We start from the raw sequence: 13,802 nt of genomic DNA, 5'->3' as shown, positions 1-13,802 counted from the left end.
CTTTACACCGTTGGTTTTATCTTTGGCTCACCAACAAACCTTACAACCCTTGATTCAATCCCCTGATTGAATCAAGTACAAAAAGCAAGAGTTTAAAGTTTACAACAATAAAGCTTCTAAAAGGCATATTTAGGGCAATATAAACAAAGAGGAGTTAGAAGCCCTCAAACAGATTTGAGTTGTTGAAGTTGGGCTTTTCGATTTCTGAGTCTCCTCTTGAATGAGCCGGAGGATGGGGAACAGTCGGTAGAGCTTTGAATGCGAAGGAAGCTTTTTGATTTGAGTTGAATGCACTTCTTCCTTCTTTTTCTTGGATTCGCTCTTGAGATGCTTTTTTCGAGGTTGAAAATCTTTTATGTTCAAATGGAATAACTCTCTTCTTCTCTACTACTGTTCACTCTTGATTTGGAGCCGTTCTGACCCATCTGCACAATCTGACAATGTATCTGTTGGGATCGGAGTCGACTCGTGCGATCTGGAGTCGACTCGGCTGTTACTGGAGTCGACTCGCGCTATACTGGAGACGACTCGGCCATTGTTCCAAATTTGAATTAAAGTGCCTGCCTTGTCCTAGAGTCGACTTGGACCAAACTGGAGTCGACTCGTCAACAGTGGAGACGACTTGGGCACTTAGGAGTCAGCTCGTTCTCAGGAATCCAGAGAACCCAATTTCTGATTTTCTTCCTCGAGTCGACTCGGGTCAACTTGGAGTCGACTCGGCTGACTTGAGAGACGACTCGAGATCTTCGGGAGACGTCTCGCTCTCAGAGACCGAAAAATTGATTCTCTATCTTTTTGAACTGATCTAGCTCGGAGTCGACTCGGGCCTTACTGGAGTCGACTCGGCTAACTTGGGAGTCGACTCTGGAACACCTGGAGTCGACTCGTTCACAGGATCTCCGAAACTGACTCTCTGCCTTTTAGATTGCTTTCCTCTGGGAGTCGACTCGGCTGATATGGGAGACGACTCGTAGTCTTCGCGAGTCGGCTCGTTGACAGGGTCTCAAAAACTGACGTTATGTCTTTTTGTCAGCTTCTCTTTGGAGTCGACTCGGGACCATCTGGAGTCGACTCGCCAAGCACCGGAGTCGACTCGCAACCTTTTGGAGTCGTCTCGCAAACAGGGTCGAAAATTCATCGTTCTGTCTTTCTGTCTGTTCTCAGTCGGAGTCGACTCGGAGAGTCCTGGAGTCGACTCGAGCTTGTGCCAGAAACTTCAAGTGGAAGGGATCTTCTGTTGCTCCCATTTTGCATGATCGAGGGCCCCTAAGAGCTGGCTCTCCCTCTGTCGGCCAGCTGGGGCCCTGTCAATTCCTTCTCAACATGAGGTGGCAACCTTCCACGATTGCCACCCCTGGCAGTAGGGCCCACAACACAATAATCGAGCCCAACACCCCTAACTGGGCCTCAAAAGTATTGGGCCTAGTTGGTTTTGGGCTCGAACATTATAGTCAATCCAAAGCAGCCTTATTTCTAACGATCGAGACTTCATGGGGTTATTGCCGAGACCAATCTAATCACTCAACTTGCATTGTCCAATCTTGACCTATATGTTATAATAGTTTTATTTAGTTTTTCCAAAAAAATTTTTACTTCTAAGGGTTGTTGTTTCAGAGTTGCTCCAATCTTCGGCTCCAGCAAGAAAGGAGTGCAGTAAACCCAACTGTCAGATCAGCAAATAAACTCACTCCAGCCACCATGTGGCCTAATCTATTGTTTAAGAGCAATCTACGGAGACTCAGATGCCTTGCATCAATCACTTTGCTCCATAAAATGGCATAAATGACGATACCGATTCAAGTGGAGCCATGAGAATAACAGGGTGACTTTTTGAGTGATATTTTTTAGTTACTAAAGCTTTTCTTGATTCTTTAAGCTTTATTTTCTGCCAGAAAAGGATGTATCATCTACCACTCCATAACTAGTATAATCCTACACTCCAATCAGGCATTAATGAGTACCTAGACTCAAATATCAAACTTGTGGCATCGACCTCTTCTCCCCAAAGAAGTTCAAGAGCATCTCCAATGGATGCCTGCCTTCTTATCCCATCTCTGGATCTCCTCTCCACCAAAAAGGCCTTTTCTGCACAAGGTATCCATCATTTCAGGGACTATTCTCACAGGTTGTGTTTGTTCAGGATTAAGAAAAAGATGGAATAGGAGAACCATGAGGGGCAGAAGAGGACGTGGAAGAGCCAAAGGTGCTTTCCAGGGAGGCCTTTTCCATAGAAGACCCTTTGGAGCAACAATCTCCCAGTTTCCATGCCGATCCTATCTCAATGTTCTCCGGTGAAGACCCTTTGGAGCAACAATCTCCCAGTTTCCATGTCGATCCTATCTCAATGTTCTCACCGGAGAGAACGCAATTCCTCTGGGTTAAAGGAATCATTCCAGCCAATGGACCACCAGGCCCCTCCATGAAGGCATCTCATCCTTTGCCCTAGTAACTACATCAGGCGTGGTAAACCCTCCGTAGAGATTCCACTTCAATTCGACCTCGGTTCCCCCTACACCCACTTCTTGCCCCTTCAACCCCACCAAATCCCATTTAATGGCCCCCTCCCAGTCCTAGTTTTTTTTTTGGGGGGGGGGGGTACATGCCCCTCTTGCAGTTATTTCACCTCATCCCTCTCGCATCCTACTAAAGAAATTTAAAAACGGGAGCTCCTTTAGGAGTGCTTGGGTGCGATTAGGTTTAAAATCAGAATTAAAATACGAATCAAAATAGTTATATTTTTCGATATGTTTGGCTCGTTACTGAAACCAAAATGATATCAAAATAAGATTTAAGTAATATGAGAGAGTTGAGATTGGATTTTGAGATCAGAGCATTAATTTTTATTTCCTTCAAGAATTAGAATTGAAACGAGTGTAAGAATCCGTACAAACATATATTTAGTTTTATATTAATTATTCGGAAAGGTTTTGGATATTTATATAGAACTAAAAAAATTTAAAAAATTATTTTTTAGATAATTTTTTTGGATGAGAACCTCGTTAGTTATAAATGGTATAGAGCGGATCAACCATTAGCACGAGATTTCAGAATACCTCCCAACAAAGAAAATCCACCAACACTTTGGAAGCAGGGCCACATTCTTGATGCTTCCGACCCCTCGGTGGGAGAGATCTGTCGAAATTACTTTGACGGGGTCGCTGTGATGACAAAAGCTAACTTGTTTTTCCGTTTTAAAAGGAAGATAAGGGGTGTCGATTTGTCCCAGCCGTCGCATCCGGCCAGTAGACAGCTGGAGTCCGTATGTTATTGTTTTGTAGTGCTATGCTATGTTAAAGGTTCCTCTCAAATCTCATCCTAACAACATATTTCTTCCGAGAGATCCGATAAAGTTGGGACAATCGTTCCTATTGTCCATGGCTCACTCTCAATCCTACCCCTTGTCCAAATGCCTGCCTTCCCAAACCGAAGAAGAGATGGAAAACCAGAAGAGGACCTACCAATCCTTCAGGCACCTGGTTTCCACCCTTCCGAGTGTTGATGGTGTCTCTTACCTCCCCCTCCACTGCTATAATGGCTGGTATGCGAGCCTGCCTTCATTGGTGTCCGCTATGGTCGCCCGAGAACACTTCAAGGCCCAACCTACAGACGTGCTCCTTGCTACCTGCCCCAAGAGTGGAACCACATGGCTCAAGGCCCTTCTTTTTGCGACGGTGAACCGCAGCTCTCACACCAATTCTCACCCACCCCTCGCCGCCCTTAGCCCTCATCAATGTGTTTCCACCCTCGAGTCAGCGGTTTACATCAACGATCGCATCCCTGACTTGGATGCGCTCCCCTCACCGAGGCTCTTCGGCACCCATATCCCCTTCCAATCACTACCGGCGACTGTTTTAGACTCTGGTTGCAGAATTGTCTATCTGTGTCGCGATCCGAAGGATTGTTTCATCTCCTTGTGGCACTACATCAACAAGCTCCGAGCCCAGGATAATATTGAGCTCCGGACTCTCGATGAAGCTCTCGAGTACTTCTCCAATGGGATCTCCCCCTTCGGGCCTTATTGGGATCATGTGCTAGGATACTGGAATGAGCATCTGGAAAGGCCTCAGAAGGTCTTGTTTCTCAAATATGAAGAGCTAATGCAGCACCCTAAGGTTCATCTGAAAAGGTTGGCGGAGTTCGTTGGGTCTCCTTTCACTGAGGATGAAGAGAAGGAAGGGGTGGTGGAAGGCATCATAAGGCTGTGTTCATTCGAAAACTTGAGCAATTCGGAGGTGAATAAGATTGGAAGGGTAGAGCTGGCGGTCGGAACAGTGGAGAATAGCTTCTTTTTCAGGCGCGGTGAGGTTGGAGATTGGGCGAATCATCTTACACCGGAGATGGCTCGGCGATTGGAGGAGATTACGGAGAGCAAGTTTAGAGGTTCTGGTCTGAGCTTTTAGATTATCATGAGATATCGTAGATCGATGTTGCTTGCTTGCATGTCATTTCTGTGTGCGAAAGTATGTGAAAGTTGCGCTTATGTATCCAGTATCCATCATATAAGCCTACGAGTCTCTTACTGATAGTGCAAGGCAACTGGATGGTGCATAGCCCTTACCTTTCTCCCTCCTTTCCAACCTCCAGATTAAAACCCAGTTTATATAGCTACATGCGTTCCTTTTTCTTCTACGCCCTTCAGAAAATGATTAGATTTACCTTGTAAACAAACAAGTATGATGAGAGGTAGGATAAACTCCTCTTCAACATGAAGCATTCTAATCGTTCAGCATCTATCACTTAGTGCTTCATAAATGTGTATCTCATATATCTGTTTATATGCGTCTGGGTTGCTTTGATGCAATGGCAAGGGTTGCAAGCAGGACAATCTTAAATTTTCTTGGAATCCACCAATAAATAAATGCCACTTCAGGTGGCTTCCAGGAAACCCCTGCAAGTGGGTGAGTTAGGCCTTGCATGTTACTCAATTCGGGGCAAAGAGAGGGTTCCAGAAGATATTATTTGGCCCCATAGTTGTTGTTGTTGAGCAAATAATTGTAGCTGAATAGATACCGTCCACAACTTCCAGGGGACACAACCATCTAATTGAATGTCCAAAGTGATGATTGAATTAGCAGAAGATGTCACAATTATAAATCCTGAAGATAAGCTTGAAGAAATCAGTACAGTATCTGATACCTGTTAGGCAATCTTTGGTCTCACTTCCAGGCTTCCTCCATTGCTGCTAAAAAAACAAAGCAACAAAAAAAAGGGGCAGATAAGAGTTAAGCCCTTAACAAAGGGAAGTGTCCCCTCCCAAACAGTACAATAGCTGTCCGTCCCAAGAGATAGCCTCAACGGAATCCGAGGAGCCTCAAAAGAGTTCCAAGAAGTCTCTACCCTAGCTAGGCTGATGTTGTCAGAGACAACCTGAAGGTAGCTAGGAGGTCAAGGGGAAAGAATCTCATGAGTATTCAGAGGGCTCAAAGATTAGAAAACCATTTCCAAGGGGTTCATGCTTCGGGTGCAAGAAGACATGGATTTGTTTCACCTTGCAGCAGACATAGCTGAATCAGCCACCTACACTCCACTACAGACTTTTTGTTCAAAATTAATAGCACTTGGATTCAACCACAACGAACTAGAGAGTACTTAAAAATAGCACTTATTTGATTCTAGCTTCTCTGATTCCGAAGTTACGGAGCGGGTGAATACAATAAAGAGAGAGAAACTTCTGTTAGAATTGCTCCAACAAAAATAGCACTGGCATGGATCTATCTTTCTATTGGTATGGACTTATTTGGAGATGCATACTCATGCTCAGAGTAGAAAAACAAGTCCGCTCAATTCATACTTTCAATAAATTGACGGTGCAATTGCACCGTTTTTCGAGATATAATGTCGAAAGCAAGATAATGAGAACCAAAGATGAGAACAACCTTTACTGTTTTGTGCATTAGGTAATTTGAGTCCATGGTGAGAGAGCATATGTATGGGGCACTGGATAGGGCATGGGAACAAGAATCACTGGAGCCCTAGGAACTACATTTCTAGTAACCGGCGCACCCGAACCATATGGCATATGTGGTGTGGAAGAAATGAGAAGTTTGCCAGGAGTGGCAACAAGAGGTCCGCCCACTGCGATAGTACTTTTATAAACACTGTGAGGATCCATACAAACATTTGTTTAGTCCCACATCGATTGTACAATAAATAGACCTAGGATACTTTTACAGGGCCAAGAATCCAAATAATATCGTCTGGTTAGCTTTTTTAGATCCTCGGTTGCTATAAATGGTATCAAAGCGAACTTGACCCATAGCTTATCTCAATAGAACAGTACAGCTTGAACCCATTTAGGTTGATCACGATATTTATGATTGGATTTGTAGTATTTATGGTTGGCTTTGAATGGATTTAGATTCCTAGCTCGGTGAGGATATTAGGACTTAAAAATGAAGAGAGTATATGAGGATTTTATCGGGTATGATTAGTCCAATATCGACAATGCCTTGAGTAAATCTTGGGTACGTATACAGGGCTAAAAAACCCAAATAATGCCTTCCGGCTAGATTTTCTGGCAAGATCATGGGTTGTTCATCAAGTTCAGATCGATGAAGTACTCCTTTGCATGGCTTGCACTTGGAGCAAATCTCTAATTTTTCTACCACTAAATCTCAAAATTTTGTCAAACAAATCTCTTTTAGTTTAAACGCTCTTTGCTTAGCCCCCCGCCACCCATCGCTCCACCTCATTGTACATTCTACTATTGCCGATCTTCAATGGTAGCTCCTTGTTTCTAGTGCCCTAAAGTTGTCATAATGCTAAGAAATCAAGATCTTCAGAGTGGAAACAAAGTTGAGTGAGCTTCGACCTAGAAACCTAGTGCATGCCCCAGAGGCCACCCAAACTCTAGCCCAAATAGCTCGGAATATGTTGATATAGCCAGAGCAGCAATGATGCATCACACACAAGCATGGCATAGTTTGTTGATGCATGAAAAAAAAAAAAGTATAAGTTAAAGTTAAATCGAGAATCCAATTAAGTGATTAACCAAACTTAAATTAAAAAAAAAATCAGATATTGGATGACTGTCACTTAAGACAGTAACCCGAATATAGAATATCTAATTCGAATAAAATCCTTCAAATCACCCTGCATGCTTGAAAAGTTCAAACTTCTTGTTTGTTCATTTCGTCTTTTTTTCTTTCTTTTCATCTTCTTCAAGCAACTAGGGCTTCAGAGATCTCATCCACTTCTGATTTTCACATGGCGGTTACAACAGACAACAGTCATGAGATGCATTCGAGGCACTACCGATGTCGTCTACTTCGATGACGACCCATCTTGAGCGGTATATCCTTTATGAAATTGTTAGTTTTTATTATTGATAAATTCTTGTTAAAATTATATTTGTTTAATTGAATTTTTCTTTTATAATCATACATTTATTACTAATTCCATCATTGTATTTTACTCAAATTTGATTAATATCCAAAAAAATATCTGATTTATATATATTCGAATAAAAAAATATGGATATGTTCAATATCCGATTCGTATCCATATTCGTTTAAAACAAATATGGATATGCTTCATATCTAATCGTAACCGTATCCATTTAGAACAAATATTGATATTAATTTTGATATCTATTTAATATTCGTATTCGTATCCATTTTCGTTAAAAAATATAAATATAAATATAGATATAGCAATATCTGATATATATCTAATATGCTTGAAATGCGGAGCAAAATTTCTACAACTTTATAATAATGTTCAAAAATTATGTAGAATTTCTTGGAAAACTAAGCCTAAAATTCAGGAATAAACTTTCACGTGTTTATAAAATTCATGCGGGAAGGCTGTTTAATTATGTTACACGTGTGCACAGATGGAAAAGGAGAGTACACCACGTGGTTGGGGACGGAGGGCTATTCCTCGTCCAACTTGCACAAAGTAAAGTTAATTATATATTTTTAATTTTTTTTCAAAACAAATTAACCCTGAATATAATAAGTATCAACAATATTTTGGAACCAACGGTAAATAAAAAAGCCAGACAAACAACCCTAACAAAGTAGGGTTAGCCATCCAATAAATTGGCAGACTTGGGTTTGAGTCTAACCACACTTGCAACCGCATAGGATGGGGCTCAACCATATAACCATTCACCACCTATTTGATCTAAAACTGAAACCGAAAATAGCAATAGTCGTCATTACTTACCAGATTTAGCTGGCCAGAAATGCTAGAATCTTTGATGGACACCGTATGTTACCAAAATATATGGTTGAGTGTGCTTATGTACAAGCAGAAGAGCCTAGTTACGAGACCTCGTCAGGTGGTCCTTTGATAGTTCGGAATATCTGAAACTCCCATTCCGCTCACACGGCGCCTTATTTGGTGTTTTTCACCTGTGAGCCCCCACCCCTTGAGCTTCCTCAAGGTTAACTTTGACGGGTTGGTATAGGACGGAGGATGTAGAGGGGGCGCTAGGTTCGTCATTAGGGACCCGAGCTATCGTGTAGTGGTGGCTGGTGGCTGTCAGCTAGCGGAGACCTCGGTCCCCAGTGTCGAGCTGAGGGCTACATGAAAGGGTCTCCGATATGCGTGACGAGTGTTGCAGGCTCGCTCCATTATTATGGAGGGCTACTCGACCACTATTATAGGGTGGATTCAGAAGGGTCCGAGAGTATTGGGGTGGGACCATCTCCTACTCTGAGACATTTGGGCCATGGGTAAATATGGGGAAGCCTTCCTGGTCAGGCATGTTTATAGGAAGGCTAATGGGGCGCGGATTGGGTGGTCTCTTATGTGGCCAGTCACACAGGCGGCATTTTGTGGATGCAGGGAGGAGAGCTGCTGCTTAGGGCTCCCTGTGATATATTACTTTTTAATTTTATTGGGCCTCTCCTGTGAGGCACCCGCTTTAGCAAAATAACAAAAAAAATAAAAAAAACAAACAAACAGTCGTGCACCGTGTCGATGTTACGTCCCACTCACGGGAAAAAACAGTGGTGTCCTCCGGGGTACAGTGTACCTCTCTGCATCGGCACCATTTGTTCAATGGGACTATTAGAATCCAACGGCTGCCATCTCCCTGACGTTAAAAAAAAAAAAATCCAGCGGAGAATCCTCGTGTTTCACCCTCTTCACGACTTCATCGATCACCCGATCGTTGCCACTGCGCGGCCCTGATTTCGTGACGGAGCAGCCAACAAATTCCAGCTATAAAATGATGCAGTGTCCAACTCAAATCCAAAGCCTTTTCCCAAATTTTGGAGGCTATTATGATGTTCTGAAGAAGAGGAAGAAAAATATAGACATATAATTCTCCACTTGGTATTATTGTCTTTTAGATTGAAATATCAACCGTTATTTCTGTACTTCTTTGATTTTTTTTTTTTTTCTGATTTTACTTCTTTTTTTTTTGTGAATTTTGATTTGGGTTGCTGTAGGTAGCGAGGTATGTCCTTAGATGGACCTGATGGGTTTAGGGTTTAAGGAGGAAACAATTCCAGTTCGGTAAACTTGAAGCTTTTTCTTGTTAATTTTGTTAGAGCTAGCATTCCGTTAGATCTCCTTTGAACTGTGTGGTGAGCTTCTAATGGAATCCCTTTGCTGGTCCTATGGATTTAGGGTTTTATTTGAGAAAAATTGCTTTGATCCATGCAAGAATGCTGTGTTGTCAAATTTGGGTGCACCTATTTGTTTTAACTACCACAGTTCTAACTCAAGGACTTGTGGATCTTCTGTTGTTCGTTCTACTGCAAGGGATCTAGCAGTCATTGAAAGTCCTCCTGCTAAAGAAGTGTTGATTCCCTTCCCTGGTTCTGCTTCTGAGCCCTTTCCACATTTGAGGCTTGAACATGATCATTTTTGGAGCGCTTTAGAGATCGCAGAAGCTGTCGATGGGGAGATTATCAGATGGGGTCCTTCAGGAACCATCTCGACAGACACCCGAAAGCTGATGCCCGGCCAATGGTTCTTCGCCATTCCTGGCGGGGCTTTTGATGGTCATGATTTTGTCACTCAGGAATTGGCTGATAAGGGGTGTGCAGGTGTCATAGGGAATAGGGTGTGCAAAAACTGGCATGGGGGGTTCATTAAGGTGGAAGGTGATACCTTGTTTGCCCTTGAGAAGATGGCAAAGTTTGCTAGGAAAAGGTTTCATGGTATTGTGGTGGGTTTAACAGGCAGCGTTGGAAAGACCACCACAAGAACCATGATAGCTCTTGCACTTGAGAGCCTCGGTCATGTCTACCAGACCCATGGGAACTTGAATTATATGGTCGGAGTTGCTTTGACGCTGATGGGGATTCCTATGGATGCGAAGGCTTCAGTTGTGGAGCTTGGGATGGGTGGGAAGGAGGGAGAGATTTTGGAGATGGCACGAATGTGCCAGCCATCTGTAAGAGTGATTTTGAATGTAGCTCATGGTCATATGGAGCATTTCAGGAGTTTAAAGGAGGTTGCTAAAGCGAAAGGGGAGATTCTGGCAGAGGCAAAACCGGGGGATACTTGTGTGTTGAATGCTGATGATCCTCTAGTTATGAGCATCCCAGTTCCGGTTGGAGTTAAGAAGGTCCGATTCTTATCAATCATCTACATATTCTTCTTTTTTTCCCAATTTTAGCTGATTCTTTAAATTTATCTTATGGTCATTTATTGGTTGTCAGATCATGCACTTGCTACTATTTGCTGCATCTCAATTCTATTTGTGAATACGTATTTTTTTTCCAAATAGTTATATACACATTGATGCATTAATCAAGCTTGATATTTGATGATACTAATTATTCTGCGCATGCAGCATTTTAAGCTCTATAAAAAACAAAAACATTAGATTAATCATAGAGAGGATTGACTGGAAGTGATGCATCTGAATTTCCTAGCTAGATCATTAATGAGGCCTTATGGGCACAAAATGCTGTCCAAAAAGTACACATTTGTAATTATGGTCATTAAGCATTATTAACCATAAGAGACCAGTCCTCAAATTTTTCATCCAGATTTATGAGCAGCCTCCAAAAGGAATTTTCTTGCTTGCTCATTTAAAATCTATTAAGTAACCTTGGTTGGTGGGTCAATGGATTAGTTGGGGACTTCGAGTTCATAGGATTAGGTATCACCAAGTTCTTGCTTGGATGGTATCACCTCTGGCCACTTAGACAAGGGATGAGGGTTTGGTTCTGGTTGGAGCCCACCCTCGAGGGTTGCAGTGGATATGGAGTAGAAAGATGAGCATTAGCCCCTTATAATCTCAAGAGTTCACAGGATTAGATTAATAAGCACTGGTAAAGTGATGAAAGCTTGAATTGCCACCTTGTTTTCCCTATCTGTAAATATCATATGAGACAAAAGCACAAGAACTGAGTTGTAAAGTGCAAAAGAAGTGATAACCCTTCTATCTAGTAAGAGGTTAGTGAATCCTGATTTAAGTATGCGGCATACAAACACACAATTACCCCACTTGGCTGCCCAAAGAAATGCATATGATGATATTGTCATGAAAAAATCAATTGTATGATGTCACCGGCCATTCAAAAACTCTGTTTTGAACATGGAAATATTTTAGATTGGTGTTGCCTCTGTTCCAGTTCATTTTATCTATAAAAATATGTTCGGACACTAGAATCAGTTATTATGTTTTTGGACTTTGCTTTTAGTTTATTAGAGCCATAAAAATATGTTTGCACACTCAAATCAGTTATTCTGTTCTTAAATGTAGCTGTTGTTTAAGTTCATACCTTGCTTCTGGTGAGAATGGGTTGGAATCAAATGTGTACAGCAGACAAAACCCAAAAAGAAAAAATGTAACAGGGATTGGTTTATTTTGGCGTCCGCCCGCAAACATAGATATGTCAAAGGCTGGTAAACCCCAACTATTATTATCTTATCCATATAGTTCAATCAAAAATGTACATTTTCCCATAATCATGTTCCAGTAGAGGCTTCTTGACAAACTTGAAGGACAGGATTACATGGTGGCATGGCCATAGCATAGTATGTGATACTATCCTATCATGTATCAAGTGATATCAAGAAGACTTTGTAACATAGTTGGCGAAATAGGTTTGAATTACTCAAACTGTTTCGTGGCAGGTTTCTCCCAGGCAAAACTTAGTTTTATGCATAGGTTTGTCTGATTTAATTAATCTGAGCAATGACTTGAACTAAGAGTCTGTGAGAGCCTGAACCTGAGGGAACTGTCCAACTTCTATAGAATCCAAAATGCATAAGCTGGTTTGTTTTTTCAAGTTATTTAACTTTTATATAAAATACAATATTGATTCTTCTCCATCTTTGAGCATAAGGAAATCTATAGCATATTCTACCTAGTTAATAAGAATGAAAAAGAATAAAAACATTAAAATAAAATCAAATCGCTATGAGGATTTACTCAACCAGAAACATGATCAAGGCTATTGCTCATTTTCATTTCTCTTTCGGTTTTGAATTCATTATTTTTCTTCATTTTTATGACTTAAGAACTAATATAATTTGGCTTACAAAATCAAATGCTTAAGAACTAATATAATTAAGCTTTGATTTTACATATCGTGTTTTCATTTTTATGCAGGTTTTAATTTGGTTACTTGTAGAATGTATCCCATGCCTGTAGATAAAATCTTAGTTTTTATGTGCAAAATCCAGTTTAGTCTTACCAACACTTTAACATGCTTCTGTAGCCTGAATCATGGGTAATGTCATCCTTTGACTTCCCTACTTTCCTTGGAGCATTTTTTGTATAGTTGATAGAAATGGAGTGGCAGTTCTGTCAGGGTAATGGTTTTACTAAAACTTCTCTTAAAATGTCATATGTTTCATTGCAAATATAGTGAATCACATGAAACCACTGCAATCATCTTTAGTGTTACTTTAAAATGTAATGTCATTTAACAATCGCCTTCATGCCTCTTGGATGGTTTTAAGAGTCCTATACTATTCACTCCTATCAAGGGCTTTATCCTCAACATAGTGCAAGTTCTCTCTTGCATTCTTTGCTACATTCTTAACTATTTTTTATTAGATCTTCCCGTCCTCTCTTGACCATTTGATCAATTATTCATGAATCCAATCCTCCTGTACTTATCACGCTTGCCTTTGGTTGAGCATGAGTGTGCCATTTTATTTGAATCACTAGTATTTTTTTTTTCTAACAAAAAAAATCTTAAGTCAAAGCTAGGCTGTTGAAAAAGCATGTTCTCCTTTTCTACAATCAAAATTGGGTTTTTCTGTCTCCTTTTATTCTCTTTTATGCTCGTTTCTATTTAAGAAATAATCATAATTCATGTCTTTCCCCAGCTCATAATAAGGTATTCAACAATTCAATGAGCATTGAATTCTGATGGTGCTCTATATTTTCTTCTTTGCCTTTAGGTGCTTTTCGGCAGTCAAAGAGGTTGTGATGTCAGGTTGGTTTTGGCTGAAAGCATAGATGGAGGCTGTGCAACTCGTGTAATATTAGAAAGTACAATTGCCGCATATCGTAACCTGCTTTCATTCGCAAGTGAAAAGACTTCAGAAATGTAAGTTAGTTTTATCATTCCCATCTGTGATGTGATGTATGAGTAATAGTATCTGTTTCTATGTTTGCTGTATAATCTTGATTTTTTTTTCTAAAATGCTTATTTTTGAAATACAGCATCCAAAAAAATCAGAAATAAGGACTGGTAGTTAATATTTACTCATAGTAAACATGGAAAGTGTGAGAAGACACATTCCACTATCGAGTTGACAACGAGTTGGTAATCTCTTAAAAAGAAACTGAAAAAGAAAAAGACGGGATGATGTAATAGCATATGTCTAGCTCAGTTAGGATCTCGAAGTAACTTCGAGCAGTTTGAACCACACAA

At 40.8% G+C, this 13,802-nt stretch overlaps 2 protein-coding genes across 3 annotated transcripts; both read left to right on the top strand.

Moving 5' to 3' along the window:
• Positions 1-3,286: 3,286 nt before the first annotated feature.
• On the top strand, positions 3,287-4,775 carry LOC120105465 (cytosolic sulfotransferase 8-like). Its single transcript, XM_039117957.1, has one exon. It carries the CDS (start codon positions 3,288-3,290, stop codon positions 4,398-4,400), a length of 1,113 nt encoding a protein of 370 aa, XP_038973885.1. The 5' UTR covers position 3,287; the 3' UTR covers positions 4,401-4,775.
• A 4,280-nt stretch (positions 4,776-9,055) lies between these two features.
• On the top strand, positions 9,056-13,506 carry LOC103706995 (UDP-N-acetylmuramoyl-tripeptide--D-alanyl-D-alanine ligase-like). 2 transcript variants are annotated; one of them, XM_039117955.1, is made up of 4 exons: positions 9,056-9,285; positions 9,402-9,468; positions 9,583-10,528; positions 13,327-13,506. In XM_039117955.1, exons 2-4 carry the CDS (start codon positions 9,422-9,424, stop codon positions 13,477-13,479), a joined length of 1,146 nt encoding a protein of 381 aa, XP_038973883.1. In that variant the 5' UTR covers positions 9,056-9,285; positions 9,402-9,421; the 3' UTR covers positions 13,480-13,506. The 2 variants fall into 2 exon arrangements, with proteins under 2 accessions (XP_038973883.1, XP_038973884.1); XM_039117956.1 differs by having other exon boundaries at positions 9,077-9,468.
• Positions 13,507-13,802: the final 296 nt, after the last annotated feature.

This window comes from Phoenix dactylifera, unplaced genomic scaffold (genome assembly GCF_009389715.1).
Source record: "Phoenix dactylifera cultivar Barhee BC4 unplaced genomic scaffold, palm_55x_up_171113_PBpolish2nd_filt_p 000292F, whole genome shotgun sequence".
Classification (NCBI taxonomy): Eukaryota; Viridiplantae; Streptophyta; class Magnoliopsida; order Arecales; family Arecaceae; genus Phoenix; species Phoenix dactylifera.
The sequence above is the reverse complement of the archived record's forward strand: the minus strand, read 5'-3'. Positions and strand labels throughout refer to the sequence as shown.

Coding starts and splice junctions, on each gene's coding strand:
- LOC120105465 (XM_039117957.1), top strand. CDS start 3,288: ATGTTAAAGGTTCCTCTCAAATCTCATCCTAACAACATATTTCTTCCG.
- LOC103706995 (XM_039117955.1), top strand. CDS start 9,422: ATGGACCTGATGGGTTTAGGGTTTAAGGAGGAAACAATTCCAGTTCG. Junction 9,469..9,582: donor GAGGAAACAATTCCAGTTCG/GTAAACTTGAAG, acceptor CTATGGATTTAG/GGTTTTATTTGAGAAAAATT. Junction 10,529..13,326: donor TTCCGGTTGGAGTTAAGAAG/GTCCGATTCTTA, acceptor CTTTGCCTTTAG/GTGCTTTTCGGCAGTCAAAG.